The 16,303-nt window shown below is 47.1% G+C and overlaps 1 protein-coding gene across 1 annotated transcript in view; it reads left to right on the top strand.

Annotated features, from left to right (window-relative positions):
* TRABD2A (TraB domain containing 2A) overlaps positions 1-16,303 on the top strand; it is a 53,448-nt gene that overhangs the window by 8,986 nt on the left and 28,159 nt on the right. The window contains 1 exon segment of the mRNA XM_033431401.2: positions 1,475-1,850. Within this exon segment, the coding sequence (XP_033287292.1) occupies positions 1,475-1,850 (376 nt within the window).

Here is a 16,303-nt window from a genome sequence, read left to right on the forward strand (position 1 = left end):
AGAAGCACACATAAAACATAAAACTAGGTTATGTATTGCTCTGTTGACTAAAGCGTTGTGACCAGAGGCTCGCAGGAACCTAACCCTGTGTTTCCCCTAGGAGCAGTGGTTCAGTATCCGGTAATTCAGTGTTCACAGGGACTTTATAGAACATAACTATGATACATAATGAGAGCTGACAGTAAACTGAAACCCCACCATCCAGGAAAGCATGCTACTTAAAGGGCTGCTGAAACGAAGCCTTTGACAGAGAATGAATTCCAAATATTCTTTCCTATAAAACCTGGATTTTCACATTTCTGGGTTGCTTGATGTGGGGCTCACCCCATGCATATATCTGACCTTTACACTTGAACTCCTTGAGGGCTGCCCTGTGCACTTCTTTGTACAGTAGCTCTTAATAAACAGATGTTTCATAAATGCCCGCTGTTGAGACTGAGAGACACTCGGGGCCAAAGGGCAAAGTGGCTTGGCCTCAGGATGTAACCAGTGCTCAGCCTATAAAACTGTTGGGAGACATTGTGGAACCATCCAGTTCTCTGCTGCTGAAGCAGAAGGCTTTTGTAAGAGAGAAATGCAGGACAATGCATGTCCTAAAGGGACAGGGGCAAACTGTGCAATCAGGGGCTTCTTAGGACTGTGGAGTCAACCTTGGCTGCACCTTGGAGTCACCAGGGAAGCTTTAAAAATATCACCTAGGGCTTCCCTGGTGGCACAGTGGTTGAGAGTCCGCCTGCTGATGCAGGGGACACGGGTTCGTGCCCCGGTCCGGGAAGATCCCACATGCCGCGGAGCGGCTGGGCCCGTGAGCCATGGCCGCTGAGCCTGCGCGTCCGGAGCCTGTGCTCCGCAACGGGAGAGGCCACAACAGTGAGAGGCCTGTGTACTGCAAAAAAAAAAAAAAAAAAAAAAAAAAAAAAAAAAAATATATATATATATATATATATATATATAAAACCTCTTATCTCACCTCCAGAGATCCCATTGTGATTGACCTGGGATAAGACCCAGATATCAGACTTCTAGAAGCTTTGTAGGTGATTCCAAATGTGCAGCCAGAGTTAAGAGACTCTGCCTTTGGGGTTGTTGAATTTGAGATCCGAAGAAGTAGAAACCACCAGGTGTGCCTGGGAGGTAACAGTGGGCTCCTCAGGTGTCCCTTTACCTGTACCAGGTGCGTCCTTGTGGTCCCTTGAGAATCCCCTCTTTAACTCCTGTCCAGCTGCTAGAGCAGGCATGGGGCAAACTCAAAGCTGGTGGTTGTATTGCTTTCTCATCTTTAATCAACATTTCGATGAGAAAAGGGAAGGGATGCTGAAATTCAGTCTGCTTTGAGGACTCCTGCCCCTGGTAGGTGAATCTGCCTGGACTATTTTGATCAGTTTTCTCCTGCAGGGTGACTTGTCTCTCTCATTTACCTCTCAGGTTCCTGTCCCTCCATATCATGCCTTGATGTTGTCTCTTTTCCTTTTAGCAAAATGAGTTGAATTCCTTCTTGTGGACCATAAAGCGAGACCCGCTGTCTTCCTTCTCTGGCGCGATCCGTGTCCCGCACACCCGGCTTTGGGACTTCATCCCGGACACCTCCAAGGAGGCTTTTCAGCAGAGCAGCATCGTGTACTTCGAGCTGGACCTCACGGACCCTTACACTATCTCGGCCCTCACCAGCTGTCAGACGCTGCCACGAGGTGAGAACCTCCAGGACGTGCTCCCCAGGGACATTTACGGCCACCTTAAGCGCCACCTTGAGTACGTCAAGCTCATGATGCCCTCGTGGATGACGCCTGACCAGCATGGTAAGGGTCTCTACGCAGACTACCTGCCACCTGCCCAGACGTACAGTCTGATTTGCTGAGGGAGTTCCTGCTGCTCCCTAGTCATAAATTCCAATAAAAGCAAGCGATCATATCTTTGAGACTGACCATATTTTCCATAACTGAGATGGAATGTGCTTGAAGATGGAGATCTTGATACAAATGAAATTATTTACAGAACAGAAACAGACTCACAAACGTAGAAAACAAACAGTTCCCAAAGGGGGAAGGAGGGAGGGGATAAATTGGGATCTTGGGATAAGCAGATATGCATTACTGTATATAAAATAAACAACAAGGACCTACTGTATAGCACAGGGAATTATATTCAATATCTTGTAATAATCTATAATGGAAAAGAATCTAAAGAAGAATATATAGATATGTATGTGTAACTAAATCACTTCGCTGTATGCCTAAAACTAACACAACATTGTAAATCAATTATACTTTAATTAAAAAAGATGGAGATCTTGACATTTTACCTTTCCTTGATAGGTTTGGTTTAAAATAAATACCTGGGGCTTCCCTGGTGGTGCAGTGGTTGAGAGTCCGCCTGCCGATGCAGGGGACACGGGTTCGTGCCCCGGTCCGGGAAGATCCCACAATGCCGCGGAGCGGCTGGGCCCGTGAGCCATGGCCACTGAGCCTGCGCGTCTGGAGCCTGTGCTCCGCAACGGGAGCGGCCACAACAGTGAGAGGCCCGCGTACAGCAAAACAAAAACAAAAACATAAAATAAATACCTGGAAAAAAATACCTGAAATCTCTGAAAGGGAACTGCTTCCTAAAATATGGGCAGCTTTGCTTGTGAACAAGGACATCCTTCCGAGAATTCTCTGACGTTCCAGTTGTTAGGACTCTGCGCTTTCCCTGCCAAGGGCCTGGGTTCGATCCCTGGTTGGGGAAGCCAAAAAAAAAAAAAAAAAAAAGAAAGAAAAAAGAACATCCTTCCTAGCCTAGTGAAGGAGGCATGTAAGGTCAGTGTAGGCACCCACTGTCCCCTCTGCTGGGAACCCTCCCCATGCTGTCCCTCTGGCTGATGGCTGATTCGGCTTATGTCCTCTGTGAAGGCCTCCTAAGTCCAGAGATGACCCTCTGCTGTCCTCTCAGTGTCCCCGTGGCAGCCTGCAGGAGACCTGAAGACTGCCTCTCCCCAAGGTGCAGGCTCCTCCAAAGCTGGGCTACGGTCTCTTGGTCCTTGTACCCCAGCTCCTAATGTGGTGTCTGGCACGTGGGAGGTGCTCACTAGTGGTTGTTGGCTAATGTGTCAGCCAGGTAGGACTTGTGAAAGTCTGATTTCAGTGGGCAGAGCTTGGAAAGAGCAACGGGAAACCAGTGAACTTGTGGATACCTTGGCTAAACCGGGATACAACGTGAGTGTGTGCTGATTACTTACAAAAGTGGATTACAACGTTTCTGACGGCTGTGTAGATATAGACCGACATCTTAAAATTCACATTAAATCCAATCTTTTTGCTTATACCGCATTCTTTTGCTTTTTAACATTCTTTCCCAACATTGCCATATAATATTTTTGTGTTCTTATACAGAGCGGGGCGAAGTGCTGCAGTTACTGTAAATGCCCCAGGAGCTGTGACATCTCGTCCTTCTTTCACCTAGAGCATCAACCCAGGCGCTGTAGGTGGGCACAGTCTTCAGAAATTGGAGGTATGGGCTGGGCCACTAGCTCCTCCAGCGGGGTCTTCCACAGCATGTCTTCACCTTGGCCATCCCCTTAATTTCTTATATTTTGACCAGAAATGGAAACTTGAATGAACTGTGTCCCTATGGCTGGCTGTGATGTTCAGACGCCGCAGACTCAGCTCTGTGTTTCCACCTGGGCCCAGGCCTGCTCGGAAGTCACCTTTCCTTTTCCTGCTAGTCTTTATTTGGACACATTTCTTAAGCACTCAGCATGGGCTGGGCACGCTGTTTCTCATTTTTGGGATTCAAAGACAAAGCAGTTATTGATCCTGCCTTCCCCTGGCTCTGGGTGGCCCCTCTAAAGTCTAAAGCAAACTTAAAAAAGATAGGTCTTTTTGTACCCATGCATGGATCCCACATGTGCTGCTGGGGTTCTGACCTCAGCTGGATCTGACCCTGCTTGGCTGCCTTTGGGGTCATAAGAGAAGCACTTCAAGGGATGCTGCAGCCGCATTTTGGCCCCATGTCCCTGCGAGCTCCTTTGAGACCCCGGCAGCCAGCTCTTGGTGGATCAGCTCCACGACACGCTAGACTTTAGGAATAACACCCAGCGTGTCTCTTTAGGAGGGGGAGGAGAGCTGTCTGTCCCTCCTCCAAAGAATCCACCTGCCAAGCAGGATTAGGTGAGGCAGAGTCTGCCTGGCTTGGTGGAAAGGGGGAAGGGGAAGAGGAAGTATCCGGGTGCGACTGGGGCAGCTGTTACCTGCGACACCGCAAGGAGCCAGGTGAGTCCTCTGCAGGTGGAGGTGCTCTGTGGCCTAGGGATGGAGCAGGGGGCCTGTCCTGGACCCTGGAGGTGGATGTATCATGTCACACCATGGGCATTATGGCATCTCTGTTTTCCTATCTCCCTCCTGATGCTTCTGTGACACCCTCCTTCCCCACTCTCTTCCTTGAGACCCTTCCCTTTTTTTTTTTTTTTTTGCGGTACACGGGCCTCGAGCCTGTCATGGCTCAAGGGCCCAGCCGCTACGCGGCATATGGGATCCTCCCGGACTGGGGCACGAACCCACGTCCCCTGCATCGGCAGGCGGTCCCTCAACCACTGCGCCACCAGGGAAGCCCGAGGCCCTTCCCTTTTTATTCACAGCCACTCAGAGCTTAAAGGGGAGCGAGCAGGGCTCCGGCGTCAGCTTCAGCAGGGGCCTGGAATCACGAAATGTGGAGTTACCCCATTCCTGCCTTCCCTGACTCCCCCTACATGAGAACCGGGCTCCTACCAGCCTCTGCTCTCCAGGGGAGTCTGGGTAGGTGAGTGAGGGCACTGCTGACTGACTTCTCAGGGAGAGGCCAGCTCTGGGGATGCCCTGTGCTGTCTGTGACTAGGCAGCCTTGTCCGCATTCGTTATGGTCATAGACTGGCTGCTGTGCAACAGGACTGCTGATATCTTTGACCTCCCCTCAGGTCCAGAAGTGATGTTGAGATGCTGTAGCATGAAAAAACCCTTCTGGATGGCCCCGCAAACCTAGCGCTGGGCAGAGAGAAAGTGTTTGCAGACATCTGAGACAATTTGTGACCGAACCCAAGCTCAGGGTCCTGATACCTGGCTGTGCCTCTCTGCCCCCACTCCCCCTTGTCAGCCCCTCATTTTGGGCTCCGATTCTGGCCCTCCCCTTCCCACCTCACACCTTCTCTACCTCCCCCAGCCCTCCCCCTCCCCCTTTCCCTGCTCTGCTCTGGGGTGTGACAGTTCAGAATCTAGGTGCCAGTGCCTGGAAGAGAGAAGAGACAAACAGTGGGCAATGAGAGAGAGAAGGACTATGCAGAAGAGGCGAGGAGCAGTAAAGGGTCAGTCTTGTGTGATAGCGCAAGACTGGAGTTTTCATCTCGCTTTTCTGGTCTATTCCCTAGGACATGAAGTGAGAATCGCTGTTAAATACCTTCAGTGGACATAAGGGGCTGTATTAGTTTGCTGGGGCTGGCATTACAAAGTGCCACAGACTGGGTGACTTAAGCAACGGAAATTAATTTGCTCCCAATTCTAGAGACCGCTGAAAGTCTGGGATCGAGGCGTCAGCAGGGTTGGTTTCTTCTGAGGGCCTCTCTCCTTGGCTTGTAGATGGCCGTCTTCTCCCTGTGTCTTCACGTGGGCTTCCCTCTGTGTGTGTCTGTGTCCTAATTTCTTGTTCGTTCTTTAAAATTTTTATTTTATATTGGAGCATAGTTGATTAACAATGTTGTGTTAGTTTCAGGTGTACAGCAAAGTGATTCAGTTATACATATACAGATATCTATTCTTTTTCAAATTCTTTTCCCATTTAGGTTATTACAGAATGTTGAGCAGCTTTCCCTGTGCTATACAGTAGATCCTTGTTGGTTACCTATTTTAAATACAGCAGTGTGTACATGTCAATCCCAACTCCCAATCTATCCCTCCCCCCCCACCCTTCCCCCCTGGTAACCATAAGTTTGTTCACTAAGTCTGTGAGTCTGTTCCTGTTTTGTCAATAAGTTCATTTGTATCATTTTATTTAGATTCCACATATAAGCAATATTATGGGATATTTGTCTTTCTCTGCCTGACTTCCTTCACTTAGTATGATAATCTCTAGGTCCACCCATGTTGCTGCAAATGGCATTATTTCATTCTTTTTAATGGCTGAGTAATATTCCATTGTATATATGTACCACATCTTCTTTATCCATTCATCTGTCAATGGCCATTTAGGTTGCTTCCATGTCTTGACTATTGTAAACAGTGCTGCAGTGAACATTGGGGTGCATCTAATTTCTTGTTCTTATAAGCACACCAGTCATATCGAATTAGAGCCCACCCTAGTGACCTCATTTTAACTTACCTCTTTAAAGACCCTTCTCCAAATACAGTCGCATTCTGAGGTACTGGGGGTTAGGGCTTCAGCATGAATTTTGGGGGGACACGATTCAGCCCATAATAAGGACCCAGGGTAAAGTTGCAGAGTTTGGGCGGTGGGGGGCAGATTTTGGCATCATTTCAAAGGTGTCTCATTGTAAGTATCCACCTCATGGTGAAAACCTGTGTGTGCCATGGGGAGAGGCGAGGGGGTTCCAGCAGCGCTGAGTACACTGTAGGCATTTGCAGCGTGGCGGATTCTCTTGTAGCAAAGTGGTTTTTGAGGCTGTCACTAAAGGATGTTGTCGCAGAACTTTAGGTGGCAGAAGTCATGGAATAAAATGGCAAGTTTAACTGGATGTTACTATTTATGGTATTAGAGGGCTTAGAGTGGAGCCAAAATGGAAGGAGATGTAAGAACTGCCACTGGTTAGTTTAAAATGACCGACTAGAAAAGAGTGTCATCTAGGAACTTCCCTGGCGGTTCAGTGGTTAAGACTCTGTGCTTCCAATGCAGGGGGTGTGGGTTCGATTCCTGGTAGGGGAACTAAGATCCCACATGCTGCATGGTGCGGGGTAACGGGGGGGACGGAGAAAAAAGCGTGTCATCTAGCTAGCTGGGTTTTCTCATTTTGTGTTATAATTGATTTTAAATGGTATCTTTAACCTTTTTGCAGGGGTCCTGTGTATCAAATTGACCCAGCAATCCAACTTCTACGAATTTATCCCATGAAATGATTGAGCAAATGACACAGATGTATGCTGGTTGTTATTAATTGCAGTGTGATTGATGCAATCCCAGCAGCCACTGGGAACTGGTTAAATTATGGTCTCTCCAGGTTGTTGAATCCCATATGGTTATTAAAGGTGCTTATGTAGATCATGGATCGCAGGGGCTGGGTAGGCAACAGGCATGCATGAAACTGGCCTGTGTTGGGAGTGGGGAGTGACATGAATTGTGGCATTTGTGGGGTGAATATGCCAAGTGAAGAGGACAGTGGTTGCTTGGTCCTAGTCGATTGCTGGCCACGTAGAAATGTGCACCCTGTGTGGCCAGACCTTCCCATTTTTAAAATTCATAATTTGGAAGTATATTATATAATTTATTCTTTTTTCCCGTTTTAGTGAGATATAATTGACATATACCACCATGTAAGTTTAAGGTACAGTATAATGCTAGATGGTGAAATGATTACCACGATAAGTTTAGTTAACATCCATCATCTCCTATAGATAACAAAAAAAAAGGACAAAGAAAAAAATGGTTTTTTCCCTTGTGATGAGAATTCTTAGGATTGACTCTCTTACAAACTTTCATCGATAGCACACAGAAATGTTCACTGCAGTCATCATGTTGCCTGTTAATCTCTAAGTACTTATTTATCTTATAACTGGAAGTTTGTTCTTTTTGACCACCTTCATCCAATTTCCAGACTTTTCTATTTTTTTAAAAAGAGAAGTCAGAAGTCTGGGTTTTTCTGGGAAATGCCCTGGTTTCTAAATGTTGGTAAGTACCTAAAACAAAGTGAGCCCATTGTGTAGTACTAATAAGATTTAGCTGTGAGCTGGATCGGTCATTAGGGCCCCCACTTCCTACTTCTGAGGCGGAATGTTCTCAAAGTGTGTGCTGGTCCGGCCGCATCAGCATCACCTTGGAATTGTTAGGAATGCACAATTTTGGGCCACACTCCAGACTTCCTGAATTAGAAACTGTGGGGTGGGACTTGGCAATGTTTGGTCTAACCAGTCCTTCCAGGTGATTCGAGGCACACTCAAGTTTGAGAACCATTGGTCTCTATTCTTGGTCACCATTCTGGTCCCTATCCTTGTATTGCCTCTGAGTGTTACCTCAGGTTGCCAAAGATTCCTTTTTCTCCTCAATTAAGAGCATCTGTTGCCATGTCCCCACTGGGCAGTTGTTCTTTTGCTGCCTTGTAGTGGCTTTTTATGTTTATTTAATTCTTAGATTGGTGTCTAACTTTCCATGTGTTTGTTTATTTCAGCTCCCAAACTAGCATGGAAACTCCTAGAGAGCAAGGTTCTTGATTTAACTTTTTTCTTTTTTTTTTAAATGAGTCTAGCACAGTGCCTTGCACAGGTGATATTTCCTAATTGGAAGGTACTTCCTGAAGATCGTTGTTTTCTCATCACTCTGTCCGGCCACACTGTCTTAAACAACCAAAACCGCAGCATTGACTCTGCTGATTTGTTTCTGTCTTTTCCCTGACTTCCTCCCCTGTTAATCCTCCCAGAGTAACTTCTTTCCTGCCACCAGGGCAGGGAGGCTGGTTGTACAGTAATGGCAGGGTGCCTCTCCCAGCTTCCTGGTGGGTGGCTCCAGGGCCAGCAGCAGTGCAAGTTGGACGCACCTCATGGGGGCCGTGAGGTGTGTGCTCATAGGCTGTGGGGTGCCCTAGGGAGGCCTTCCCTTCCTTTCTAGGAGTGGTTTCCAGTTCTGTGGCACAGTTTTATAGCTTCTCTCCAAACCAGCCCTGAACCTCGAGAGCACCACGTAGACTGAAGAGCCTGAAAATGAAGGTGCCTTCCAGGCCTTCTGCTGCTGGTAGTTGAAGTGACCCACTGCAGGTGGGGTGGGCTCTCGATGTGGCCTCTGCTGGAGGAGGCCCACTTTCTGCAGCCACTGTGGTGACGTGACTGCTAAAGAATGTGATCGATGGGGGAAAGGTACAACAGTATTACTTTCTAATTGCTATCCAGCTTACTTTAATAAGCATATTAGCATTTGAGCTGATTTTCAAGGAAAAGCTAGGATTTACACAGGCAGAGGAAACAGGGGGAGATATTTCAGCTGGGCCAGCAGTGTAGGCGAGCCTGGCCTAAAGCACGCTGCGCTGGCCGAATGGGGGTGGGCTGGGCTGTGCAGGGGTGAGGTGTGATGAGGCTGGAGAACGGGTGTGAGGTAGGGACATCACTGCATGCTCTGAGGGCAGGGGGGCAACACTGGTGTTTTCCAGGGGAAGTGAGAGCATAAAGAGCAGAGTTGCAGGACATTTCACCTGGTAGCTGAGTGTGGGCTGGACGGGGCCGAGACACGGGTCACTTCTGCAGGGGTGTCAGAGGTAGTTAGCCTCTTGGCTGACAGCTTCAGTTGTGTTAGCCCTGGACTCTGGGCCATCAGGAGTGAGACACGTGGGGTCTGGGGAGTGAGACAGCTTGGGGAGGGGGATAGCTGCCATTTAGAGTTGTTCTCTGTGCGGACTTGATCGTGAGCATCATCTAGGTCGTTGTGTAAAGGAAAACCTACCATGATTGCTGATACTGGAGAAAATGCAAAGTAAGAGAAAGGCCAGAGGCAGGTTGGACTCTAGAAGTGTTGGCTGGAGTAGACACACACAACGTGAGAGCTGTGAGTTTCAGTTTTATTTGGGGACTTCCTGAGGACTATAGCTTGGGAGGCAGCCTCTCTGACAGCTCTGAGGAACTGCTCCCAAGAGGAACGGGGAGCAGTCAGTATAGATGTGATTTTGACGATGGCGGTACATTGGACCAAACACACATTTTGGTAAGAAGGCTGCTGCTAGGATGCAAGAATCCAGGTTTGCAAAAATTTTCTCCTAAAAATATCTGTCTGAAGGCCTGTTCTGCCAGTTTTCCCAGAGCACAGAGTGCCTCGTTCCTGATCTCTTCCTTGAGGTCAGGCTATGTTAAAGGTCAACAATTGCAGTGGCTAATGACTCAATCCTGGTTCAGCCAGATGGCTAGTGACATTGTTTACTTGGCAGTGCCCCCTCATGATCATAAGTTTAATGTAGGTTTGGAAGGCATTTCCTGACTATTTTGTACCACAGTGCTAGGAATGCTCATTCCTAGGGCAGGCCGGGATTTTGCTGGTAGGCCATTCAATGTGCTATTACTGGACTAGGCCCTGTTAACAGTAGCGAAAAGTCTCTGGACCACCTGTCTTACTAGTCCGTGATGGTCCAGGAAAGATTCCCTCTTGTTGCTTCCTTCCATATCTACAGTTACACTATTATAATCATTGATCTCAAATAGAGCTATATATTGGGTCAATTGTTTCAAGTTGCCTAGTCATCGCTTTTATGGGAGTCTCAGTAACACATTTTGTAATGCAAGAAACAACGATCTTGTAAAATAGGTAGAATATAAGTAATATAGCTAGTAGCATTAATAGGGCCAAAAGTAAGAATTTAAGCCAAGAATTTCCATTCGGTGCAGGCTATTATATTCCCAGTTGCCTGCCCAGTCTGTTCCACACCAGCACCAGCCCAATTTCCTAGTGTTATTAGTTTGATTAGCCTTGGATGGTTTAATTGTTCCCAACATAAGGGGACTTTTCAACTTAAATGATCACAGCCTGGTGTTAGCCATATAAATCCATCCCATAACTGAAGGAGGTTCTATTCTTTGACTGAAATTTAGCTCGTTGCTCTGATTGGGCTTGAGTAACTTTTAAAGAAAATTCATATTTATGGTCACGGTCAGAACAAGTATGATTCCCATCGAGTGATGTCAATAATGGCCCGAACGGACCTACAGCCTGTCTTTCTTCTAGAATAAATTTCCTAAGGGCCATCCAATTAGAGCCTTGGAGAAGAAAAATCCACCAAGGTAACCCAAAAGTACTGGATGTAGGTACTTGAGCATAAACCCAACACTTGTATTAATTTTTAAAATCTGCCTGGGATTTGTGACAATGATAGAAAAACACTGATTTATGCAAAAGTCCAAGAAATTAAGAAAACACTGTAAATAGTCATGTGGGTCAGGTCTGGCATCTTGAGATAGCTGTCTGCTTCTGATGTTGTCTTCTTGTCCTGCTGTGGGTATAGTTTTCTCCTCTGTTTGAACATTGTTCTAAGGTGATTTTGAGGTCAGCAGTCCTCTCAATAGACCAGTCCAGTGCAGGGGCCCTTCTTAAGTGGGAAATATGAATCCAAGAGTCAATTCCCTTCAGTTTCACTTCGCATGAGCTAGTTAAGAGTACCCGATAAGGGTCCTTCCATCTAGGTTGGAGATAGTTCTTTAAATGATGCCTTTTCCTGTATGCATAATCTCCTGGTTGCAGCTCATGGGGCATCTGGTCTTCATCCAAGGCTAGAATACTGAGATAAGCTTCAGAAACAAACTTGGAATGTCCTTTTAATAATTCATTTAAACGTAACAGTCATGTAATATAACCACAAGGAACTCTCTGGGAAGTGAGTAGAGGCAGTAAATACAGACCTCAGTGAACAAAACGAGCATTTACCATTCACTGAAACATAATCTTTTTCTCTCTAAAATTACCCTAATTTTTACCACATACAGCCAAATTAAGACTAATTTGTTTGCAAAATAAGGCTGGTTAATGGATCACATAGGCTCTTTTAAACTGGCTGGGCTGGAGCTTTTCATAAGGAACCTCAGATTGAGTTTTTAAAAGGCCTCCCAAGACCAGGAAAGCCACACCTAGGGCTTGCCACAGATTCTGCCTGTGATTTGGGTGAATTCCTGTGTTCCTGAGGTCCCCAGAATATCTTGCGATTCCTGCACCTGTCAGGAGGTGACCTTTCTTATTCATCTGATAAGGCTGCTGGGAACATAAGTTGCCCAATTTCTGGAGGGATCAGGTAGAGAGAAAAGATAAATGTTTCAATTCTGCTTACAAAGGTATAATTTACCATGTGGCTGTAAGTCATAATTAGCTTGAGGGGAAAGGTTTCCTTATATCTGGAAAACACAGATTAAAAGTCAGTAATATTTCAGACAAAAACTATAAAAATTATGACGATATTCACCAGTTCACTCATTCCTATGTAACTGATCTTTTTTGCTAACAGTTTTATGAAGCCGTCAGGCTTTCCATTAGGATTCTTTAATTTCTTACTCAGTTCAGTGGTACGATCCAAAATTTATCAGAAATCTGTTCTTGTCAGAAAGTTCTTTCTATGAATCTTCTTGAAGATGAAGGATTTTTTGCAAAAGCACCAAAGTAAAACAATAACTGTCTATAAATGAGAAAATTCTTTGAAAGGCATAGTTTAAACACCTGATTACAATGCAATTGGCAATGAAACTTGGCTACTGCTGTGACATACAGCGTTTTTTCCTTTTCTCAGTCTCAGGAATTGGAGATGGTCTGATAAGATAAGAATTCCTGTGCACAGGGAAAGAAATACAAATTTTTCCTAGAGGACTTGTTCCCTTAGGGTCAGAATTCTGAACAGATGTTTTATCAAGCTAGCTTTCTCTACGTTAACTGCGTATGCAAGAAAAGAGCCCCATTTGGGCCATTTTCAGTGTGATATTTCCTTTAATACCCAATTAAATAACTAACTTGTAAGTATAAGTTTCGTTAAGTACATACACCTGGCTGGAGTGTTACCTGGAGGCTGGATTTCTGATGCCCCTTGTTTAGGAACGACTTTAGGCCTGCCCACCTAGTCACCCAGTCCAGACTGCCCAGTGTCTTTCAACTGAGCAAATCCCAGTGTCTTTCAGCTGGGCTCCCCCAGTATCTTTCAGCTGGGGGGAGGCCACCTTTTTTCCCAGTGTCTTTCAACTGGTGGGCTAGGTACCTGTTATATATCACCAAATAGAGCTCAGGATCATCAACCAATTCTCAGGAGATCCAAGAACCAGGGGAGGCTTACTTAAATTCGTTTGGACCCGCTGAGGAGGTGGATGGGCACAAAGGACCCTGCTGGTACCAAGGCTCTGGATCCTTATAGAGTTCAGGTGAAGGAGAGAAGTCTGCTCTGGGTCCCTTTGTGGTGGTTAAAGCTGTTGACTGAAATAAAAACACTTGTGAGAGATGTGTTTCAGTTTTATTTGGGGACTTACTGAGAACTATAGCCCAGGAGGCAGCCTCTCAGATAACTCTGAGGAACTGCTTCCAAGAGGTAAGTGGGGCAGTCAGTCTCTAAGTGATTTGACGAAGGGGGTACGTGCAACCAGGCACACATCTTGGTAAGAAGGTTGATGCTAGTCACAAGGAACAGGTGTCTCTGTTAATGATTTTAGCGCTTTTCTAAGTATGGGAAGATGCTAGAATCCAGGTTCATAAAACATTTCTCCTAAAAATATCTGTCTGAAGCCCTGTTGTGCCAGTTTGCCCAGAGCACAGGGTACCTCATTTCTGATCTCCACCTGGAACTCCTTTCAGGATGTGTTGAAGGTCAGTGACTGCAGTGGCAAGTGACTCAATCCTTGTAGAGCCAGATGGCGAGTGACATTCTTTATGGCAGAAGCAAATACAGTATGTAGCCATTTTGTGAGCTGCTTACCACATATGCCTAATTAGGCCCAGTAGCCGGTCCAGATGTGGTTAAGTGTGTGAAGTTAGCTTTATTGTGCTTTTCATTTCGTTCTTCATATCATTCTTCATCGCTTATTGCTCCTGGGGCTTGTCTGTCTTGTTGGTCTTGTTTATCTTGTTTTCCTTTTAACAATTTAAAGGAAAATTACCTTTCAGGGCAGTAGAAATGAAAAGAATGGAAGTTTCTAGGAAGGGACTGAGACAGTCCTGAAGCACTTAGCAGAGGTTGTAACTTTCACTGGGCCTTAGAGATGGAGAGATTGGTGTTAATTCTTATCATTACCCCAGCATGGTGTGGGATTTGGGGAAAGGAGGTGTGCTAGTCTGCTTGGGCTGCCATCACAGGCTACTATAGACTGTGTGGTTTAAACAACAGAAACTGATTTCCTCACAGTGCTGGAGGCTCACAATACAAAATCAAAGTGCTGCCTGGGTTGATTTCTGATGAGGCCTCTCTCCTCAGTTTGCAGATGGCTGCCTTCTTGCTGGGTCCTCACATGGCCTTTTCTCTGCACAGAGAGAGAGAGAGGTCACCAATCCTATTGGATCAGGGCCCCACCCAAATGACCTCATTTAACCTTTCTTTCTTTTTTTTTTAAAGACCACATATATATATATATTTTTAATTTTTATTTATTTATTTATTTATTTTTGGCTGCGTTGGGTCTTCATTGATGCGCGCGGGCTTTCTCTAGTTGCGGCGAGCGGGGGCTGCTCTTTGTTGTGGTGTGCGGGCTTCTTATTGCAGTGGCTTCTCTTGTTGTGGAGCACGGGCTCTAGGCACGTGGGCTTCAGTAGTTGTGGCACGTGGGCTCAGTAGTTGTGGCTCACGGGCTCTAGAGCGCAGGCTCAGTAGTGTGGCACACAAGCTTAGTTGCTCCGCGGCATGTGGGATCTTCCCGGACCAGGGATCGAACCTGTGTCCCCTGTGTTGGCAGGCAGATTCTTATCCACTGCGCCACCAGGGAAGCCCAACCTCATTTAACCTTAATTACCATCTCCAAATACAGTCATAGTGAGGGTTAGAGCTTCAGCCTATGAATTGGGGGTGTGGGGGGGCACAGTTCAGTCCACATCCATAACAGGAGACAGATGTGCTCAGTCAGCCATGAAGTCAGGGCAGGATATGGGCTGGGTGGAAGGGGTGGGTGGTCGGGGAACCTGACCAAGGGAGGAGAGGGCTTGGAGGGTGTGCAGGAAGGCGGTGGCAGGGATTGCAGAAGAAGAGGCCCAGTCTGCCTGGTGCGTTCTTCCAGGTTCCCTCCCTGTCCTCACCTGGTATTCCGGAATTGTCATCATTTACAAAACGACACTTCTTCAGGTCAGAACATCCCTGAAAATCAGTTTCTCTGGTCCTTATGCTCTTCAGGGGCTGTGAATCCTTTGTCTGAGAAGAACTCAGGTCCAAGTTTTGAGAAGCACCTTTCTCCCCCTGAAAAGCAGACCTCATGTTCAGAGATGTGTGTGGAAGCTTTAGTTCCCAAGTCTGGCACCATCTATTAACATGACAGAAAAGGAGCAGGACTTTCTCCGTCGTCTTGCCATGAGGGGTCGGTCTAGACTCTTCCAAGGGCATAGTCCCCTTTCAGGTAAAGAAGGAGAAGCGATTTTTTTTTTTTTTTTCAGTACACGGGCGTCTCACTGTTGTGGCCTCTCCCATTGCGGAGCACAGGCTCCGGACGCTCAGGCTCAGCGGCCATGGCTCACGGGCCCAGCCGCTCCGCGGCATGTGGGATCTTCCCGGGCCGGGGCACGAACCCGCGCCCCCTGCATCGTCAGGCGGACTCTCAACCACTGCGCCACCAGGGAAGCTCCTGGAGAAGCGATTTTTAAGAGTGGCTGGGAAAGGGGGAAATAAATGAGCTTGAGGGGGACGTCCTGACTGCCTGGATACCCAGGTGAGGTGGGAGAGGCAAGGACCGGAAATCCTCAAGGTGTCTTGAAAAATTATGCGGGCGGAATGTTCTGAGGATGAGAGAGATCTTCCCCTCTGCTCCCCAACTATACTTCAAGGGACCGAATGGCTCTCAAAAGTGAACTAAGAAAAAAAGAAGACGCAACAACCCAACGCCCCAGAAGGTGAGGGCTGCGCCTAGACAGATGCCAGGGGCTTTGTTTGAGAGCTGGGCGGCTGGGGGCGGGGTGAGGTGGGGCTGACGGGAGCCGCATAATGGGCGGTGCCTTTCATATTCAGAGCAGCCCTTTGATCGGAGGGCGATGAAAGTGCTGGAAAGTGGAGAGGCTCGAAGGGAGTGGGAGGCCTTTATCTTCGACAAAAAAGGTATCTGCTGGACCCCAGCCCCCTCGCCCGCCCCTTCAGCCCGTGGGCTCCCGCAACAATGTCCCAACTGGGACCTGGGTCTCCCCACAGCTGAAGAAGTCTCGGGAAAGAGAAAGAAGTCTGCTGCACGTGTTGGACAGAGAGCTTAATGGATTCTTTCCACAAGCCTAGAAAGAAAGGGAGAGAGAAGAGGGGATGTGGGGAGGCAAGGGGAGAGTGGAAAGGGAGACATGGCGGGGAGAGCGGGGAAGGAAGGGTGGCATTTGAACACTGAATTAAACTGTCAGGTAATAAGCTTGTTACTTCCAGTGAACACAACTTTTCAGAAGACAGTGCAGATGGGGTGAGTGTGTGTCATTGGAGGGAAGGGGAAGAGTGAATTCAGCTGACAAGACATGGTTTTGGGTGGAC

The sequence above is a fragment of the Orcinus orca genome, chromosome 13 (genome assembly GCF_937001465.1).
Source record: "Orcinus orca chromosome 13, mOrcOrc1.1, whole genome shotgun sequence".
Classification (NCBI taxonomy): domain Eukaryota; kingdom Metazoa; phylum Chordata; class Mammalia; order Artiodactyla; family Delphinidae; genus Orcinus; species Orcinus orca.